The sequence below is a fragment of the Castor canadensis genome, chromosome 13 (genome assembly GCF_047511655.1).
Source record: "Castor canadensis chromosome 13, mCasCan1.hap1v2, whole genome shotgun sequence".
Lineage (NCBI taxonomy): Eukaryota > Metazoa > Chordata > Mammalia > Rodentia > Castoridae > Castor > Castor canadensis.
This window is the reverse complement of record NC_133398.1, coordinates 108,020,285-108,038,446: the sequence shown is the minus strand read 5'-3', so window position 1 is coordinate 108,038,446 and position 18,162 is coordinate 108,020,285. Positions and strand designations below refer to the sequence as shown.

At 37.0% G+C, this 18,162-nt stretch overlaps 1 protein-coding gene and 1 pseudogene across 1 annotated transcript in view; both read right to left on the bottom strand.

Annotated features, from left to right (window-relative positions):
* Positions 1-2,937: 2,937 nt before the first annotated feature.
* LOC141415564 (serine/threonine-protein phosphatase 4 regulatory subunit 1 pseudogene) lies at positions 2,938-5,869 on the bottom strand (annotated as a pseudogene).
* Positions 5,870-9,394: 3,525 nt separating this feature from the next.
* LOC109684638 (rho GTPase-activating protein 20-like) overlaps positions 9,395-18,162 on the bottom strand; it is a 214,420-nt gene continuing 205,652 nt past the window's right edge. Inside the window, exons 9-13 of the mRNA XM_074052201.1 lie at positions 17,481-17,559; positions 14,161-14,238; positions 11,950-12,016; positions 9,730-9,896; positions 9,395-9,406 (exon numbers count right to left, since the gene is read on the bottom strand). Of these exons, the coding sequence (XP_073908302.1) occupies positions 9,395-9,406; positions 9,730-9,896; positions 11,950-12,016; positions 14,161-14,238; positions 17,481-17,559 (403 nt within the window). The remainder of the gene's footprint in view (positions 9,407-9,729; positions 9,897-11,949; positions 12,017-14,160; positions 14,239-17,480; positions 17,560-18,162) is intronic.

Here is an 18,162-nt window from a genome sequence, read left to right as displayed (position 1 = left end):
TGTTGACAATATTTCTATTTTATAGCATTTTTGTTGCAATGCATAGTAGAGAAACTGAATCATTTGTAGTATAAATAACCCACATTCTGAAACTGTCTAATTGCCTTGCATTGTTAATATATTAATTCTGCAAAACAGTAAGCTGATGGCTAAGCTAAGTGGTTTGATCAAAATCAGTTAGGTTCTTCCCATAGGAATGCTTCTCAGACAGTGCTGACTGTGGTATACAGAATTGCATCACCAGGCCATCTCCTGATTGAGCATGATGAGTATATCCTAGGCCATGCATAAAACAGGTTCAAAGGATAGGAATTCAAACAATGAGGGAAAAAATCCTTACATTTATTGCCTTGCTTGGAGTACATCGATCTGGTAGTGTGCTGGACAATGATGACTTTTGTTTTTTTCCCATCTGAAACTATTTAGGACCTTCTAGGATCTGCCTGGATCTACTCTATGCACATCGACATCAGTTAAGATATTCTATTTTCTGTCTAATCCTAACTGGTGTGTGGCTCTCCTTTGAACATAGGTCAATTTCAAATCCAGTGGGTTGTTTGTTATTTCCATTATCACTCTTGTATGCATGGGATAAATTCTGCTGACCTGTATTTGGAGGCAGTAAAAAGTATGTATGAATATGCAAGGCTCCATTTTTCTTGAACTCATCATTCATTCTTTGAGGGATTCTTGCCTCCATTTGGAATCTCTCTAGGGAATTGTACACATGTCCCATAAACCTAATACTTTCAGGTTTTAGCATGAGTTTTCCATGTAAAATCTTTAGGTTATGAATAGATTGTTTCCCTAGGAGAGTAAATTTTTAAACATAATATGTAACAACAAGCAATGTTCTCTTCATATTTCTTTGGTATCGTCAGTTTACTTAGACAAGGCCCTACATTTATTAAAGAGTAAAGGATGGAGGAAAGGAATATTTGGGGAAAAAGTCTTCATTTAACTCAAAGACAGATTGTAACACTCTTTGAATAAATATCCTTTCAGCAATGCCCCCTTTCTGCATGGCTTTAAACCACAACCAATTCAAGAGGTGAGAAAGAAGAGAGCAAAGACACCTTGCTAAATCCTCGGGGATGTTCCTCTATGCCAATATGTGCAAATGGTGAATTGCTACACGTGTAAAGATGCATGTTGAACTGCTGTATACCATTGTGTTGTTCTGATTTTATTATACACAACATCGCCCTAATTATACTATATTTTGCTTCAATGGGCAATTTGAGAGTGTTCTGTCTCTTGATACAAAGCTATACATGCTGAAATTCTGTAAGATAAGAACCAGATCAATGTAAGCACTGAATCTCGTATTTTAAAAAACATACTTTTGGATTTAGCTGGCCCTTTTGTGATGCATCATATTTGATGTGAGAGTTGACATTGTCTATGTGACCAATGAAAATATGTGCTGAGGTTATTTAAATGTATATAAGCCCAACCCCCTTTAAACATTCCTGGGATGATTTGGGTTAGTGGTTTGGGTCATTAAAATTTAAAATTAGAAATTAATAACAATAAATCTAGTGAAAATACTTCCTGAATAAACATTAAATTTCTGTCAGAGAGAACAGCAGTGAGAGAATATTGGAATGGCAGGGGAAAATGGAAAGAAGGAAGATTACAAAGTCCACAACTGTGAAAATTTCAGACTCTAGTATAGAGTTCAACCTGAAGCAGATGTTGGAAGTGAGCTTCCTATGGGTTAGAGTTAGATCTGAATTCAGATAGAATCTCAATGTCATTTCAAAGAATGGGTTCCATTCAATACCATAACTCTTTACTCAAGCCCCTCCATTCCAATATGCCTATGTCATTTAGTCATTTTGGCATGTCCTGTTCTGGCCCAGGATCCTGGGTGAAACTCTGGGAGAGAGAACATATGAGATCCCAGACTTTAAAAGATGCTACTCTAATGAGACACACAGATGTGCACATGCATAACTAAAAAACTAAAGTGCTCTGGACATACCGAGAACAACTATTTCCCCAGAGAAATGAAAAAATAACTCCTCCTAGGAGGAGTTTACTCTAAGCCTGATCCTGGATGGGTACTGGAATACTGCCTATGCTACACCCTCCTTCTGTATGGAGAATAGCTGTGTCATGACCTTCTTGTATGGAGGTGTGAAATCATTGGAGGCACTCAAAGTTGGGGATAGGAGTCATTGCTCCTGTTTCCTTTGGCTCAAAGCCCTGGCTTCATGACGAGTTGGTCTTGCATATAGGGAGCAACTGTTTTTCCCGGATGGGCTCTTGGAGGGTAGGTAAAGAAGGGGGACTTCCTTATTTCCAGTGAAAGGAACACAGAGTCTCCAATGTGGTTCATTCCATTTCCTTTGAGATTTTCAGATTCTGGAAAATATTGACTATGTGATCAATTCTAGTTCAGTATGACCATGTGCACACACTGGTGTAAGCATGGCTCTGTGGAGCTTTGTGAACAAAAAAAGCCAGGTTCCTGAGCATCATGACCACTGACTGGGGAGCCCTGTAGGAAACAAGTGTACAAGCATAAGCATAGGAGTTCATAAAATAGAGAAATAAATATAAATGCACTGCTTTGCTTGGAATGCATAGATGTGTTAGTGCATTGTACAATGAAGACTATTGCTAGGCTCCCATCTGAAGACTTAGATGGTCATCTAGCTTATGCCTGGTTCTCCTCTCTGCACACTGGCAGCTGTTGAGATGTTCTATTTTTATCTAATACTGGGTAATTGACAACTAAAACTCTCTCTAAGATATGTCTCTTTAAAATCCATTATCACTCATGGAGGCATGGGAATAATATTGAAGTCTATATTTTTAAAGACAAGTATGTTTATCTAGTTTTCCTGTTATACACGAAATCATTCATACAGGTCATAACTCACATTTGTTCACAAATCGCATTTATTCATAAACATCTAGAAAGTAATCAAAAGTTTATATATCTTTCTCTTTATACATCTTATTAATAAATTGCACTTAGATCGGAAAACTTGTACCCTGATAACCTTAACAGCATGACTAAAGAGTCCTCAAGTTTCTCCTGACTCTTAAAAGCCCTGGTAGTGGGTGTAGGCAACTGGAACCTGGAAGAAGTCAGTGGGAAGAAGGCCTCTACCCCCATAGCTCTTCCAGACTTTTATGGGGAGATTGAACTTCAGCTGTCATGGAAGCAGAAGAACCCCAAGGTTCAGGTTGTCTAGTAGGTTGAGGAAGCTGTGCTCATGACATCTTTAGAGATTTTGCTACTGGCAGGATGTTTGCTTGCAAAATACTTGACATCACTATCTTGGTCCATCTGAAGTGTCATGATGGCTTGCTCCACAGCTTCTTCATGACAGCTGCCAGAGGCTAAGAAGCATTCTTTTTCATGGAGAGTTTGTCTTAAAGTTTTTGCAAGTAGCACTCTAACATTTGGAATCTTGTCATTCACCAAGGTCAGCAAATGTGGCATCAGATACACAGCAAACTGGTCCATGGGGAGGCAGTCATCTTCAATGATAGTTTGGCACATGAAGACAAAGGCTTGCCAACCAGACCACTTGGGGCATCTCCCAAAATTCTCCACCAGCTCATTGAGGAAATCTATTCCAAAGGTCACAGGTGTCTCTCTGTGCAGCTTCATCACAATCTTGCTGACTAGCTTGTAGGAAACCGAACGAACAGAAGAAACTTTGTCTGCACAGAGATGCAGAGCGATGGGACATAAATACTCATAAATATCTCTGGGACTATACAATTGTAGAAGGAAAATCAGTTGCTTAGCCAGTTCAGCTCGAAAACACCAATTTATACTGTTATCTGTCACTAAAAATTCCTGAAGCTCATAAAGATACTCTCTTCTTTTGTCAATATGAAGAAGATGCAGAAAGTCATACAAGTGTTTAAGAACACCAATCCTAACTTCATCAACATCTTTTAGAAATCCATTAAAAATTGGAACCAGATCTGCATCTGTTAACTCATCTCCAAGGATAATTGCAAGCATGTGGATCGAGAATGCCAAAGTTCTTCGAACTTCGTACCGTGTGTTTGATGCCAGAATCTTGTAAGTCTCTCTCAGACAGTGCCAATTCCTCCTTCCAAGTGTTAGGGCCACACCTGGCAGGCTGTAGGCACAATGCTTAACAATTTCAGTATCAACCATCTCTGCAAGAGAGGGATCTGTCATTGGCAAGTACTGATCTAATAAAGCCTGGGGTACAACATCTTGCACTTTAGGCCTCCTCTCTTCCTCAGGGTTCAAGTCACTGATGGTGTTCACATCTGCATCACTGTGGACATAGTGAGCAGTGGTGTCTTTATTCTCATCAGCATCACTGATTAAAGGGACAGAATCATCTAGATTTACATTAGAATTTGGTAGCTCATTTATACCCACATCTTCTTGCAGCTCATGCCTCTCTTCCATACGAAAGGTCTCCTCATAAGCATCCAAACTGGAAGCATGCAGCACAGCTGACAGTTCTTCCACCTGTGCTTTGACATCTGTACCATCAATGTGGGGCTCCAGATTTTCTGTCAGTTTTTCCAGTTCATTCCTTGTAGTCATGTTGATGTTTGGAGAACCTGGCATGGTGACTTCAGGTGCTTCTTCTGATCTCTCTGGGCTAAGACTCTTCCCAGAGTCCTGTTCAAATTCTTCAGCTAGATCAATTTCAAAACTAAGAGTCTTCCAGAAATTGAGTGAATTGGGTAACTTCTTACCTAAGAGAGTGTAATCTTGTGGACTGGTGCCAACCTTTGGTTGGAGTGCAGATTGGTTGTTATTAAGATTTCCATCCTTCTCATTGCTACTTGCCTCCTGATTAGATTCAGAGGACAAAGTACAGAGTAAAGAGCTATCCACTGGAATGTTTATTTCACTTGTACAGTTCTGGCAAATTTCAGCAGCACCATCTTCCAGTGCGTTTCCCAGTTTGAAACTGGAATTAGTGATGCTGAGATTCAAAGGAACAGCCTCTGGTCTGATCTGCCCATACTTAGGGATGTCTTGATCTCCTATGCTATACTTATCTTCTGACACATCCTCTGAAGGATTGCTTTCTCCTTCAAAATATTGTCCTGACCTAGATAGATTAAAAAAAGTAGATATGAAAGGTCCCAGAGACTGAAAAGCTGCTTGGCGAACCCGATGTGAGGGATCACTGATCAAGTCCACAAATATTGCTGATAGCTTGTCCCATCGGATTTCTTGACTTGTTGCATTTGAAACTGCCGTGAAGCATTCAGCACAAGCCTTGCAGACTCCCCATTCATTATCCGAACACAGCTGGAAAAACCTGGGCAGCAGCATTTCCTCAGTAGCTTGCTGGCCAACTACACTGCAAATGTCTCCAAAATTACCAGCACAGACCTTTCGAATATGAAACATTCCATAATCACAGCACATCTCACAAAATCTGGGGAGGATAAAACATTTTGTAATATACTTCCCAACCATGGGAACCATCTTGCACATGATAGGCAGAACTTCTGCTTTCACAAATTCATCACTGTCTGGGGCAGTCAGCTCCATAAGCACAGGGCACACCTTGGTTTCCAAGTCAAATCTTTCAGTCAACTCCTCCTCCAGCAAAGCCATCAAAGTTTCCTGACTTTTTCTCCACACTACACTATTCTGATCTGAGAGATATCTAATCAAAACAGATAGTAAGTATTTAGAAAAAGCATTTGTTATGAAAGTCTGGTTGTCTTGACAAAACAATGCAATCTGAGGCACCTGTTCCATCAGCTCTGCTCTCACAATTGGTTCTGGATCATCAGCTAATTGGGTAATTATTTCCCAAACTGTAATACAATGTCTTTTATTGTCACTGACTTCCCTCAACGTGTTCAGCAAATTCTGGGCCACAATTTGCCTGTTAAGTACGTCCTCACTTGCAGAGTACTTTTCCAGTCTCCCCAGTGGTGTCAACGTTTCATCTTCTGAGACAAAGTCCAGGGCAGAGTGTGTAATAAGCACACCAGACTCTGAGTTGTAGTCATCCACACCAAGTTTGTCAGCATCTACACCTGGGAGAGAAGAAAGACAGGTCAGAGTGGGCAGCCAGAAGAGGGGATGCCTCTCCAGTGCTCACCTGCATCAACACACATCTATTCTGAGGTTTAAAAAAACTCTGTATGAATGTGCAAGGCTGCATTTCTCTTAGACACATAATTTACCTATTTATTTTGTGACTGATTCTTGGTTCTGTTAGGAATCCGTCTAGGAAATCATACCAAAGTCTCATAACCCTAATGCTTTCAGTATTTCATCATGAGGTTTTCACATAAATCTTTAGGCCATGAAGATGCCTAAACATTGCCCTATGTTAGTAATTTTCTTGAAAGTTAATTTGTAATAACTGGCAATCAAATTTACATTTCCTTGGTATGATAAATTCTCTGAAGCAAGTCCCTGCCTTTCTTAAGGGGTGAATGGTGAAGGAAAGGAGTATTTGAAAAAAAAATCTTCATTTATTACAAACATAATTTGTAATTTATACCATTCATTGAATAAATAGCCTTTAGACAATGCCTCCTCTCTACATGACTTTACACCACAAACAATTCATAAGGTGAGAAAAAAGAAACACCTTCTTAAATTCTGGAGGATGGATGTTCTTAACATGAGCAAATGTTGGATTACTGTGCATGTAAATATGCATGTTGAATTGTATTCTGTCTTATTGTTCTGATTTTATTATGTGTAAAATTGCCCAAATTATTCTGTATTTTGCTTCAGTGGGAAAATTGAGAATGCTCTGTCCCTTGATACAAAGCTATTATGTGTTGCAATTCAGTGAGGAAAATTATTCAGTACCATTGAGTCTGGTGCTTTCCAAATTATATTTTGAGACTCAGCTAGGTCTTTTGTGATGTATCTTTTTTGATATGAGAATTCATGTTCTCTATGTGACCAATGAAAGTGGAGGTTCTTGCCTTGAAATAGGTGTATGTTCTTGCATTAAAAAATATGAGGTGATGAAACAAACTCAATTTATAGAAAGTCAGTCTTTGTTGAACTGTCCTGTATTGAAAGTGCAAGGGTCCATTTTTCTTAGACACTTCATTTGCCTTTTCATGTGTGAGGGATTCTTGCTTCCATTTGGGATCTTTCTGGGAAATGATACACATGTCCCATAAACCTAATACTTTCAGGCTTTTATCAGGAGTTTTTTCACTTAAATCTTTAGATCATGAACAGAATTTGCTTCTGTAGGGCAGTAAACTTTTAAACATAATATGTAACAACAAGCTCTTTTCCCCAGAATTGTAAATGATGGACTGTTATTCTCATAAATACCCGTGGGAGAAGTTCTGACATGTAGTCCTGTCCTTGCAGGTGGTGGGGCTTCCCAAAAAATATTGTGGCAGGATCTAGAATGCCGATGAGATATACAATTCATGAAAAGGCATCTTGTTTTATCTGTGGTTGGCTCTGAAGTAGAGGAAGAAGGGAGATTATTGCATTTAATGTGTCATTCCTTTCACCTTGTTCCCACCATTTTCCTTTTTTAGTATGCTAGGTGCAGTGCATAGTAGAGGAACTGAGCCATTTGTACTGTAACTGTACGACCTTCTGAAATTGGTTCATTGCCTTGTAGTGTTAATATATTCTTCTTTATCAAAACCAATTAACTGATGGTTAGACCTAGTGGCCTGATCAGACTCAGTTTAGTTCTTTCCATGTGAATGTATCCTAGACAGATTTGTCTCTGGTCTATGGTATGGTATAATCAGACCATTAACACCTAGTTGGACAAGATTCTGGAGGGTAAATATGATCCCTGAATTGACATGCCATATCCCATTTTGAAAGATAAAACTATTTGGTATCAACTGCAGTTGTCTTATAATGTCCTACTTTCAAAGCAAAACTCCTTCTGTTTACTTCCCAAACATGCAACCACGGTCAAGTCTATCTCATCAAGGGAATAGCCTTAATGAAACAGCCTGCCTGAGTTAATCCTCAGTCAGCCTCTGGTCACTTCACCAGGTAGTCTGTGTTCAAAACTGAGTCCAAAGTTTCTACTCCTGAGCTATGAATGTTTTCCCAATCATGGCACATTCATAGTTTATTAAATAAATAGCATGTACCAAACATTTAGAAAGATAATAGATGAGCCAAGATTTGCAAGAATATTGACATTTGACCACAAATCTTTAAATAACTGCTCACTTGGCTTTTCTATAAACACAGGGGCAATGATTGTGGGGCTGGAACAGAGATGCCAGAGATGCCACTGTGGGTTTCTGACTCTGCCACTGACTTGGACTATTTAATAAAATCTCCTTTAGATTTAATTCCTTGATTTAACCTGCAGGTATGACACCATCTATACCTCATTGGACTAGTGCACTCCTCAGAACAAGGAATGATTCATAGCACTCTTGATGAGGTTTACTTTATCCCTCACTCAGATAGTTTAAGGCAGCCTAGGAAACAGTCATCTCCCAACAAAACAAGCTCTACTTCTCTTCATTTCAGTTAGCAGCCTCTAACTGAATCAAAATTAACTCTCTATCTGTTGTACACACTCCCACCAATTCAAAAGGTAGATAAGAAGAAAGTACGCACATTCTTCAATCCTGGAGGATATTCCTGGATGACAATATGTACAAATTTGATGACTATGAATGTAAATACACAAGTTAAATTATGGTATTCAACTTGATTTCTCTGATTTTATTATTTAAAAAATTACCCTAATGTATTCTATTACCTAGTCTTAATTTGAAAAAAAATAATAATAATGCCCTGTCCCTTGATATAAAGCTGTATGTGCAAGCTATTCTATGAGAAAAGACTGAAAGCAAAGTGAACACCGAGTCCAATATATTCTCAAAAATATTTTCAAACTTAGTCAGACCTTTTATGATGTATGTTATTTGATGGGAAATATCGTATTATGAATGAATGTTTATGTGGGTGCCATGAAAATATAGGGTGAAAAAGCAACCTGTTTTAAAGTGTCCCAGAATGAATTAGGGTATGAGAAAATGTAAAAATTATAAGCTGTGAGCTTACAGAATAACACTGGCAACAGCAAAATAAGAAACTCTTTTCCAGCCAAAATATATCCCAAATTAATAACATATTTGTATCAGAGAAAGAAATATCAGTGGGAGAACATTGTAACATTAGAGGAAAAAACTGGTAAGAAGGATGAATAAAAAGTCCCTGAATTGATAAAGTTCTCTACAATTCTACCTGTAGAGTGCAAACTTGCCATGGAGTAGAGTTCTAGACGAAAAGGCACTCCAGATAAAAGAGAGATTCCATGTAAAACCATAATACTTTGCTCAAGACCATCAGTTCCAAGTGTGTCTAAGTCATGCAGTCATGACTACTCTCATCCCAGATAATGGCACGTGGGGTGGGTAAGATATGAGAGTCCAGAACTCAGAGACCATCCTGTAATGAGACACACAAATGTGTGCATGCATAACTCTTTGTCTAAAGTGCTCTGGGAAAACAGATAAGAGAGCTAAGAGAGCAATTATCTCTGAGGGAGGAGGAATCAAAAAATCCTCCTAGACAGGACTTGGGTCTTAACTTCAGTCTTTATAGGCATTCTACGCCTGATTCTGAGTGAGTACTCAGTTTCTGCATATATCATCTTCTGCCATAGGGAGAATACTTATGTGTCATGGATTTTGTTGGTCAGAAATGGAGGTGTGAGCTAAGAGATGACACTTGAAAGATGGGAAGGAGGTACTCACTGTTCCCCTACTTGCCTTTGGGTGGGTGCTTTGGCTGAAGAAAAAATATCCTTCCAGATCTGGGGACATCTGCTTCTGGAAGGAATCCTGGAGGGTCCGAGAGGTTAACTTTCTTGGTCCTTGCGGCATAGACACCTTATATCTGAGATGGTTCATTTTAATAGTGTACGGATACTCATGTCCTATGTGGAGAAAATTAAAATATTGATTCAAACTGATGGTGATGGTTGTGATCAAATTTACCTTTTGCTGAGCTCATGAACAGTGATATGAGCATCGTTCTCTTGGGGCCTATGGAGTGAAGAAGGCTATGTTTCCTGCATGAATTATGCACACTCACTGAAGAGACCATTCAGAAAACAGGAGCCAAAGCACAGGAGTTTAATAAAGAGATTTTTAAAAACTCAAATATTTTGCCTTGCTTGGAATGCATAGATTCACCACTGCATTGTTTAATGGTGACTTTTGCTATGTTCCCATCTAAGACTATTTAAGGCCTTCTAGTTCCTGCATTGACATCACACAGGTTTTGATATCTTAGGCATTTTGCTTGACTCCTCTAACCTTGTAGTCATCATTTTACACATCTGTCATCCCAATTGCAGAGACTTATAAAGATGTAAGAAAATATATTGATGGACATTAGCTACTAATATTCTTTAATAATCGAACTATACATGCCAATAATTGCTAAGATTAGCATTTTGTTATACATGATGTCAGTTTTATCTAAGGATATTTTATTTCCCTCGTCAGTTCTCAAGTCAAGGCTACTCCTGAGTAGTGGACAGGTTTTCCTCATCTTTCTCTCCCACTGTTGTATTTCTGGTGTTTCCTCACAGAAAGGGAGTAGAAAGAAGACTGCAGGGTATTAGAAATCAAAAACAATGTGCAAAACACTGCAAGGAGGGAAACCATACCCAGAGTCATCAGGAGCGGCATGGCTAGTGACTTGTTTTGCTCTTTCATCCTTTGAATTACTTCTTTTACAAAGAATTCTCAAAGGTATTGTAATGAGAATTGAATTTCAATATCTAGGAAGAGCATATAAGCTCCCATTCATTAATTCCTCATTTTTTACTGATGTTACTTGGTGACCTCTTGCTTTTCCTTTCCATCTGGCAGATACAAGTCGAAGCTGCATTCAGAACAAGAAATATGGAAACTTCTGATTTTTAGAATAAAAGAAATGCCTCTGGCATCAATGTAATAAAGCCAAGGCGTCAGGATGACCAACAGTTGACTCACACTTGAGAACTGAGGTTACATCAAAAGTACAGAATCAGAAAAGCTGATAATGGGTCCTCATGAATACTGGGGTCTTAGAGTTCTTCAGAGCCAGCCATATGTGAAGGTTTTCCCATCCTTAAAATTATCAGTGAGACAATGTTACTTATCAAATTAATACATTATATTAAGGTAAATACGTTTTCAATATATCGTTCTCCAATGTATTTCATTGTCCTAATTATATAGTAGTGTCTACATTATTAAAAAGAAGAGTGCTCTATGATTTTCGTCAGAAATCATCTCCTTTTCACTACAGCATACACTATTTGTCTGGCCCTTCCTATGCTGGAATGGTTTTGTTTCTTCAACCACACTTGATGGCCTATGAATTTTGTTTCCAGCTAATTTGTTCTAATGACTATTTTAAAGATGAGTAGACTATCAGTATATATGAAAAGACCTGCTGGAAAATGCAACCTAATAAATGATAAATTCAGGATGATCAGTCAGGGAAGCCATTGGGAACCTGATTATCTCCTTTTCCATTTATGCTGAGAAAAGTCCTGACAATAGAGCTTGTGTCAGTTAAATATTTGTATGTGGATATACAATCCTGGCTGAATTTTAGAAGGTCCTTACAAAATAGAGGCTCCCTAGTCTGTAGAAAAAGGGACAGTGGATTTTTACTGAACAGGAACAATAAATAGGGACAATGAATTTGCAATTTAATTTATATTTTTTGGCCAAAATAGTTCTGTTCTTGTTTTTTAAGAAAACATTTTTGTGTGAAAAATCAGAAGACAGCTTCATATTTTTCTGTTCAACTATACCAGAAATTTTTGAGTAAAGAGATGTTTCCAGGTACCTTTATAGAGTAAGTGCTAGGTAATTATTTCTTAAATGTACAAGAGGTATTTAAGTGTCAGAGAACAATCAATACTTTGAGACTAAGAGGTACAACTTTGAACCCAATCAATCATATTTTAGATTTTTCTTGACATTTACCAATGAGTGTGAATGGGGCTTCTTCCTTTCCAGAAATGAAGGACAGCAGGTACTCCTTCTCACAGCCCTGGGAGACAAAACAACTAAGGATCACAAAAAATCATTGACAATAGATTCTTAAAGAACACAGTTCCTCAACAATTATGTGTTTCGAAAAAGGAAAGGAATTTGTTTCAGTATAATTGCTATTGTATGCATGTGGTGGCCACAGTTTCAACAGTACTGATTTTAGTAATTTCTGTGTACTTTCAAGCCTCCAGTTGATTGCTCCAGATTCTTGCCTCGTGGCTTCTGAAGGACCACGGATCTACTCTCCACAATGCAAACAAGCTATCAGTTTCTGAGTTACCCAGGGAATAAGAAATCAAGCTCATGCTCCTTCAGTAAGGATGGAAAGTCTAATCCCCAGTGTCCTTCCTTCTGATATCTCCACAGTTTGAGGAGAATGTTGGGTTTTGCCGCCACATGTCCTTCTACAGACAAACTTGTTGCTCAGAGAGCCAAACACATGCCATGACTACACCTGAGCAAAAGTAAAACTTAGAAGTCATTGCAAGCTAACCAACTCTGGGCAAAAGAGACAGATGCTCAAGAGACCTTCAGAAGATGTCAGAGGGAAGTAGCTGTTAACTTTTAGTCAGAGCAGCCCTATCCTGGGGGGAGAAGCTTTATAGGAACTCTACCTGGGAAATGGGCCAGCAGAACTATTGGCCAACAATATTGAAATTCCACTTAAAAAAACCTAGGTTACATACATTCCATTGAATTATTTTGGAGTACTAAAGGAGGAGTTAAAGCATAAACATGTTGCAAGTGGAGATATTGGTGAAAAGTACACATATGAGCATGCTACATCAGCTCAGTACTGCGTGGCAAATAGGAAGTAAGACCTCATAAAGCATATTTTCTCACAAGACAGGCGTTGGATATTTTTTGTTGAAGTCACTTACATCAGGCATACATACATAACCAAATAACCTCACTTCTTTATTAAAATAGAAATTCTTTCATTTGTACTGAGCTGTTAAGCAAAGGAAATTCACAAATATTAACTAAATGAATTGTATTTTAATTGACTCTCTCCACTCTGTCCCTAAAACTACTCATTGTCTTCCAAGATTTAATTTTATGCAGATTACATCCTACAGATAGAAATTAGTGTGGAGGTGTCTGCTTTACTAAGAAGTTATAAATTTGGCTCTTTTTCAATGTATTAATAAATTCTACTCCTATAAAAATGGTTTATGTATTATTCCAAATTCTGGCTACCCTGAGTTTCTAAGGGATTTGATTATACCACCCAGTCAAATTTAAATACAAATCTTAGAGATTGTGTCACAATATCAAGGAATTTTTACAATGAGAATTTTATATAAGCAACCATGTTAACCCATGCTTCTCTCACTTCCTATTGGTCCACAAGTCATTTAATTGAATAAAACTGAGTTGTATCTTCCTCCTCTTTTCCAGCCTTATCCTCAAATATGTGCACCTTTTCTACCAAAAGTGCTTAGTTGCACATTCCAGCACCATCAAAACATAAAGCAATAGACACCTAAAAGTGAAACAGGATGAAAGTGGTGCACACACAAATGCCCCCAAGTCCATGGTCTCATCCAAACTTGTTTCTCTCTTTATCAGTTATTTAAAGGTATCAGCTATCTAATTCTTGGGACCAATATCCAGTGAACATGGCTCCTAGCCACATATTCTTTATGTAAAAATGTATAATAAAACGTGTACTGTAGGTTTCATCACATTCAGATTGTGTCTTCTGGTGAGAATCTGAGTAAACAAGTATGGGAAAGGAGAAAACGGAAAAGATGATACAAAAAGAACACTCTAATGAAGGAGGTGAGAACTTTCTATTACAAATCTCATACAAGTTTTATTGTATATGCTTATAATCTATAAAATCAAAATGCTTGTTATTAGTTTTCTACAGATATAGCACAATTCATTATGCTATGACTTTCAATTGGCATGAAAGTTAAAATGAGAATGCAAGAAGAGTGTTCATATATAGACTAATCTTATCTCATAGCTGCCTTCAGTTCCTAAAAGTGAGGTTGGGACAACACTTGACATTGATATCTATAATAATCAAATATCATATGATGATATTTATGTATATGTATACATAAAAACAAATTTATGAATCTCAAAAATCTAAGTTTCTTTCAATTTAAAAATTGCTTGTAAGTAACTTACACTTATTCCTAGCATTGAAAGTGTTTTCTTGATAATATCATTCACTGTATCAGTACTTGATGCAGTGACAGCAACAGGCTATGAAAAATAAATGAGAAAAATGCTATAAATTAAAAATTCCAAAGCATGTGATTACATACTTATTGTCAAATTATTATCCATATTCAACACAAAGCTTGCTTTCAAGTGATGACTTCATAAAGCACATGCAGAACACAAACACTTGATAAATGTTTTTCAGTCCCTTATATAACAGAAAGTCACTAGGGAGCATTTCAGTATAACACATTTCTTTTCAAATAAAGGATTTGAAATATAACATCTTTGTTAAGGAAGAGAAAATTTCAGTATTCAAAGAGGGCATGGGGACTGGTCTTGAGCACTGTGAGGTTACTTCCATAATCTTGGGCCAATGGTTTTAAAAGGGGGAGCTGAATCCTTTTCCTTGTGTTCCCAATTTGTGTTTTGATATTATGGCATTATTCCTTTGCAAGTTATGTATTCAGTTCCACTAAAATCCAAAAAAACCTGACTATTAAGGACATTTTCAAAAAACCACAATGGAGAGAGCAGTTTCTTTTCAGAGTTTGTTAGATTTTCATTTTTGATATTTATTAAAATAATCTAAAAATCAAAAATAAAATCTTTCATACATTTTACTCCATTCTCATTCTCAACTGAATTAAATCATTTCTTGTACATATTACATTCAGATATACTCTATAAAAATAGAAAGACAATTTCTAGAAAATCTGAAAATAATTAAAGGAATTCTGAGTTGATACCATTGAACCATCTAAATTTCAAAACACATTATCATAAAATAAGAAAAATACTCTGCATGTAGATTTTATAACATATAAATCCACAATGAGTTCTGTATCATCTGATAGGCAGTGTTTAAAGAAGAAAAACAATGGCTGGACATAGTGTCACTCTCTCAAAAGCCAGCATTCCAAAGGCTGAGGCAAAAGGATTGTGAGTTTGAGGACAGTCTGAGCTATATACCAAAACTCTGGTTAAAAAGACAAACAGCATAGGTGGGCACCCATAGGCTTTTAAATGGTACTAAAATAAATTTATGGAAAGTCTTTTGTAATTCATTGTGTTTTATTTTATTATGGTCTAATTGGCTGACATGAAAGTTGGCTCTGAAAGTGCTCTCACTGTTTTTTTTTTTTTTTTTCGTTTTTACCCAGCCAAGCCATGAACCACAATGCTTCCAATTTCTGGCTTATAAATATCTATGAATACAGGCTATCCACCAAGTCTGGCCAGGATTCATTGGATTTTTATAAACAAATAGTCTTAAATTACATTCATTCTTACAGCCTAAGAATTGTGAAATTTTTTCTAAGAACCCAAAAGTATGGCTTAGAGCAACAAAACTGTGAGAAGTCAGAGTTTTTTATGCTATAATATCTAGAGGGTACAACTGAGCTTTAGCTTCAAATTTAGTTAGAAGATTCTGCAGTTTTTAACATGTCAGGAAAGTCTCCCTTATAATTTTAAAATTCCACCATTAAATGTTTTACAGAGAAAAAAACTCTTTGAAATGCTAATCATTTTTTAATTTATATGGTTTGCAAGACAGTGTGTGTTCATGAAAGCTGGAACAGGGTAAGTAAAATAATAATCCAATAATATTTGTATTTATTCCAGATTGTGTTCTTGTAGACAAAATGGGTAAATTTGTCTAGTCAAAGCTCTTTGTAAAAAAAATAAAAGAGAGAAATTAAGTGATTTTTTTTTTTTTTGATGCTGAGGTTTGAACTCAGGGTTTCACATTTGCTAGACCGGCACTCTGCCACATAAATCATGTCTCCAGACCATTTTTCTCTAGTTATTTCAGAGATAGGTTCTCAATGTCTGTCCAGGACCAAGTGAACTGCAATCCTTCCATTTTATGACTCTGCTATTGTTGAGATGACAGGCATGTGCTACCATGCTGATCTTTTCTTCTGTTGAAATGGGCCCTCAAAAACTTTTTTTTCCCCCTAGGCTAGCCTGGAACCACAATCCTCCTGATCACAGCTGCCCACCTAGCTGGGATAACCAGCACATGTCACCATGTTCAGCTATTGCTTGAAATATGGTCTTATTAACATTATGCCTGCAATGTCCTCAAATTGCAGTCCTCCTGATCTCAGTCTACCAAGTAGCCAAGATTACAGACATGTGCCACCAGCACCCAACAACAAATAAAGTTTTAAAAATATTCATTAAAACATTTGCAAATATGGAAATGTGACTTTTTCCCATTTGAATGGGCTGCCATGCATAAGATGATCTAGATCTTCATATTATGAGACAAAAACCAGTGCACTCAAAATGTTTATTGTTTTGTAAATTGGACCTAATTATAGTTGACTTTTTAAAATGTCAAGAAGTTTTCCTTGAGAAATTCTAAATGTAAGCACTTGTCACCACTGAAATCAAGCAGGCAGAGACAAACCTGTGCTTCCTTACATGAGAACTATCCACAATTCATTTGGTGCATTAAAAAGGTCAGAACAATCTTGTGGCTTTCTATTGACTGGGAAAGAATGTTTTGGTACTATCCTTTTCCTCCTTCAGTACTATTTTGTGCAATTTAGAACCACTATACAGAACTAAGGAACATAAAAATATCTAGAATATTTTACTCATCGTTGTGAACATCCTGGCTACTGTAATATAATTTTAGAAATTAAATGCTATGTACTATTGAAGGTTCAGGATTTTTCTCAATAGTATTAAAAAAGATGAGGTAGACATATGCTGATCCCTTCAAAGTTTCATCCCTCTTAGCTGGCTCTATTGAATCTTGATGTTTTTAAGAAGGAAAGACCTATCAAAACTGCGTATGAAATAATTGTTATATGCAATGACTTACTCTAGAGGATCTTGTCCTGGAAAAGGGAATACTATTGGGGTGAACACCAGCACTGTACAAACACACATACACACATTATATCAAATCTATATCACATATCATATAGAAAAACAATATTGAATTTGCTGAAGTTGCAGAATGGGAGTTACGAACAAGAAAATCCTCACTCTAATGAAATACATAAGTATTTAAGAATAGAGAGCCATGGTGCATGTAACTGACCTTCAAAAATAAGTGTAACTAAATGCTTTCCTAAGGAAAGATTCCATGTGATACTTGATAAGTTCTCTCTCTCTCTCTCTCTCTCTCTCTCTCTCTCTCTCTCTCTCTCTCTCTCTCTCTCTCCCTCCCTCCCTCCCTCCCTCCCTCCCTCCCTCCCTCCCTCTCTGTCATTATGCCTAAGTCAGGAACTTGAAATTTTCTTTTTGGTCTGAAAAAAACTTACAGAGTGCTGGATGTCTTTGGTGAAAATCTGGAGCTCAACACTCTTCTGGTGGTCCTTCTCTTTTATTAGACTGATGTTTCTAAGGATTTGATACAAATAGTAATATAAAAGAGCTAGTTGCTTATTTTCTAATTAACCTATGTTGTTAAAATTATTCATCTTTATTATATTATTTTTAAAAGCATATGAAGAGATTCAGCCAGATCAATTATGTGTTTGAAAATATGCAAAAATATTTCACGAAAATGAGATGTACCCCAGTGGATAACAGTTTTCCCTGTGATGTGATATTTGAGAAGAAAATCCAGTCCTTAAGCATTCTTTCCTGGATGCAATGACCCAGCACCTTCCTGGATTCAAGGGTAGGAAGCTGCATTATCTTTGAATTTTCTCAGTAGGATAACTAACATATGTTTGTGGGAATTTAGTATATGTTTCAAGAATAACATTGGCTCCAATATATAGGTTGAAGAGAATAAAAGGGTAACAGTTGTAAACAAAACTTCCTCAAATATCAAAAAAGTATATATCCAACTTGAGAACACTTTCTATAGTAGCAGCCAGGGTAGAGGCAAGTAAGAATTTATTTGAGGATAGTCTAGTAATTTCTGTGAAGAAAAAGTGGAACAGTTTGGGGGTACTGGCTTTGAGAGACATTCCTTCTTTTATTACAAATTAAAAA